The 3,291-nt window shown below is 37.0% G+C and overlaps 1 protein-coding gene across 1 annotated transcript in view; it reads left to right on the top strand.

Moving 5' to 3' along the window:
- Window positions 1-406: 406 nt before the first annotated feature.
- Window positions 407-3,291, top strand: part of MKX (mohawk homeobox) — a 36,016-nt gene continuing 33,131 nt past the window's right edge. The window contains exons 1-2 of the mRNA XM_010148069.1: window positions 407-566; window positions 1,793-2,128. Coding sequence (XP_010146371.1) covers window positions 407-566; window positions 1,793-2,128 — 496 coding nt within the window. The remainder of the gene's footprint in view (window positions 567-1,792; window positions 2,129-3,291) is intronic.

Genomic DNA, 3,291 nt, shown 5'->3' with positions numbered 1-3,291 from the left:
TTAAGTATCAAAGGCAGATTATGGAATGTGCTTGTTTAGTTGGGATGGGGTTAAACCACAGCGCCAGGCATTAGCTGTTCGTTTTAATTGTTAGTAATGCATACAAGTTTGTATTGAAGTTTCAGAGCATTATCTAAAAAAGAAAAAAAAGGAAGGTGGTTATAAAATGAGTATTCTGGGACACTTTAATTAATGCCTTGTTAATAATGAGGGTTTGCTAACTAAAGAGTGGAAAGCCTGAACCTGCCTTCTTGTCTGAAGTTCCTGCTCTGCTTAGTGTTACTTTCATGGACTCCTGTTTCCCTTGTTTGCCACTTTCATAGGGTATACAGAAAATGCAGCTAACTCCATGGGTTAGATTTGTTTATTCGCACTGTTTTCAAGAGAAACTAATACATTCATTTGTATGCAGGTATCAAACTGGTTTGCCAATGCAAGACGTCGCCTGAAGAATACAGTCAGGCAACCAGATCTTAGCTGGGCTTTACGAATAAAATTGTACAACAAATATGTTCAAGGAAATGCTGAACGACTCAGCGTGAGCAGCGATGACTCATGCTCTGAAGGTTCGTTGATGCTTTTTTTATCCATTTTAAGCCATTTAAAATAGATTTATAAAGTATCAGATACCCTAAATTAGCTCTGATTTCTCACAAAACGCCCCCAGTAGATCCACGTTTACTTTCTGTGAATTAGGTGCCATTTTTGGCTCCCAACTACTGTGCAGCCTTGCAAAGCAGGATTGTGTAGGTTAATCGGGATGACAGTCTGGTTGCATGTTATTTGCATGTTTTATATAGCATTGTTACTGGAAAGATAATCGTTAGCTCATTAGATTCTACAAGCCTGTTGCTTTAATCTGCATTAAAGGAAAAAATTGATTACATTTGTTGGTTTAAGGAAATGAGAAATCTCATGGCTGTTACTTTCCTTGGTGGAAGGGCTATAGCAATATCACATCATTAACAAGAGAATCTGATTAACAAGACAATCTGATTAACTTCAGTAGGTCTTGTTGTATGGTAAACTGACTGTTACTGTATTTTACCAGCAAATGTTTTCCTTAAAAGGTGCACTGAAATTCTTAATCTAATTTGTTAATTTACAAATGTAGGATTTTTTTTTTTAATAGAACCCTATATTTTTTTAATAGAACATTTGCATTAATTATGTCTGTGGGTGCTTTTTACAGTTGGTTGTGACATGGAGATACACTGACAGGAACAAATGCTGCAGAACATTATCAGAAATGTGTAGGTGAAGTTGTAGAAGAATATGTTTCAATTTGTATTCTGTTTCAATTCTTATTGTTCCAATTTCAGTTTGTACTCACATTTCTTTAAATTGCACTTCCCTGTAAAAGATTGGTTGCAGGACAATTAAAAGTACAGTTTAAGCAAATATGCCTAAATATGTCATAGTACTCAGGAGAAGCCATTTTCAAGTTCCAATAGTAAGAATTCAGTGTATTCACCCAGATTTTGAAATGTTTGTCACTGATTTAGGGCACTTCTCAGGTTTTTTCTACATGCCTTGTGTTGCTCATGAACAAATTAGACCCAGACACTGTTTTTTTAATTAATTTGGAATAGCTGGAACACCTGAGAACCCTGGGAACTACTGTGAGCAAGGTGTGAACAGAAGAAAATTAAAATAATTGTCTAACGCTGAAGTCAAAAATGATTTGTTTCATTTTAATTATATTTATAGCAATTTAAAACATGTAAATAAAACCTTTTGTTAAATGTTAGGTATTTGATGCAGTACTGTGCCTTTCCTCTTTTGTTTTCAGATGGAGAAAATCCTCCAAGAAACCATATGAATGAAGGGGGATATAACAAACCAGTTCATCACACTGTGATTAAAACTGAAAGTTCAGTAATAAAAACAGGAGTGAGACCAGAAACAAGTGCCAATGAGGATTACGTGTCACCCCCAAAATACAAAAGCAGCTTATTGAATCGTTACCTAAATGACTCACTGAGACATGTCATGGCTACTAATGCAGCTATGATGGAAAAAACAAGGCAAAGGAATCACTCTGGTTCATTTAGTTCCAATGAATTTGAGGAGGAATTGGTGTCTCCGTCATCATCAGAGACAGAAGGCAATTTCGTCTATCGGACAGGTAAGGGATTTATTCTGTGTTATTTCTAATACAGCTGGCTTTGGTGGATGGTGTCACCTGGAATGAATGTCACCTGGTTGTGCCTTTGGTAAGAGTAGATGACACCTGCCCATCCTCTCAAATGAGAGTGGATCACTCCTGTCCATCCCTTCATTCACTGGAGGAGTTCCATCAGCAGTACTGAAGTTAAGTTCTGTTACTGACAGAAGCTGCTTTGCTTTTTGGAGTCATCAGGCTGATTTTTTAAAATGACACTTGCAGACCCTTTCTGTCAGCACTAAGACAAGTCTAAAGAATGAGAAAACTCTTGAGCATTCTGTTAAAATAAGGGAGGACTTAGAGGACTACAGTACTTCATGTCCCTTGCTGGATGGAAGAGGAGGGTTTTGAAATTTCAAGGTGCACATTTGTAGCTTTTACATGAGCCATATTCCCAGCAATGGAGTGCATGTGAACATCTTCCCCTGTTGTACAGCATCTTTTCTGTCCTCAGAGTACTTTGTGTGGTGAATGGCCCTTTGGTGCTCACATATTTCTTAGGAATACATGGATTAGTTCAGATCAACTTCTGCATGACTCTCCAGGCACAGTGCGTTGAACTAAGTGGCCACAGACTTGGCCATTAAGTATCTTGGCTTAAAGTGTTTTTGAAGGTTTACACATAATTTATTAATTCAATCTCATCAATAAAAAGATAAAAGTGTGATTTATGTCATCTGCTGTGTTACCAGACAGAAGGCACATGGGACTGCCTGGTTCATGCCTGTAAATTGCTGTAAATGAGGGCAAGATCAGGACCCACTCGGGTGCCTGTGGGGCAGGAAGTACTGGAAGGCTCCTCTTGTGAAGCTTGTTCTGCATTTCCTTGGGGATATAAGGGAAAAGCTGTCCCCTTATCTTTGAAAAAAAAAAATGAAGTCTTGCATCCCAAGCTCTGGAGGTCTCTGTCAGCGCCTCAGGGTTTCCACCCATCGCAGCAGACCTTCACGTTGTCCTGGGGCCGTTCTCAGGGGTTTCCTGGCCATTTCATGTGATTTTTTTTTTTTTTTTTTTTTTTTTTTTTTTTTTTTTTTTTTTTTTTTTTTTTTTTTTTTTTTTTTTTTTTTTTTTTTTTTTTTTTTTTTTTTTTTTTTTTTTTTTTTTTTTTTTTTTTTTTTTTTTTT

The sequence above is a fragment of the Eurypyga helias genome, unplaced genomic scaffold (assembly GCF_000690775.1).
Source record: "Eurypyga helias isolate BGI_N326 unplaced genomic scaffold, ASM69077v1 scaffold9123, whole genome shotgun sequence".
Classification (NCBI taxonomy): domain Eukaryota; kingdom Metazoa; phylum Chordata; class Aves; order Eurypygiformes; family Eurypygidae; genus Eurypyga; species Eurypyga helias.
The sequence above is the reverse complement of the archived record's forward strand: the minus strand, read 5'-3'. Positions and strand labels throughout refer to the sequence as shown.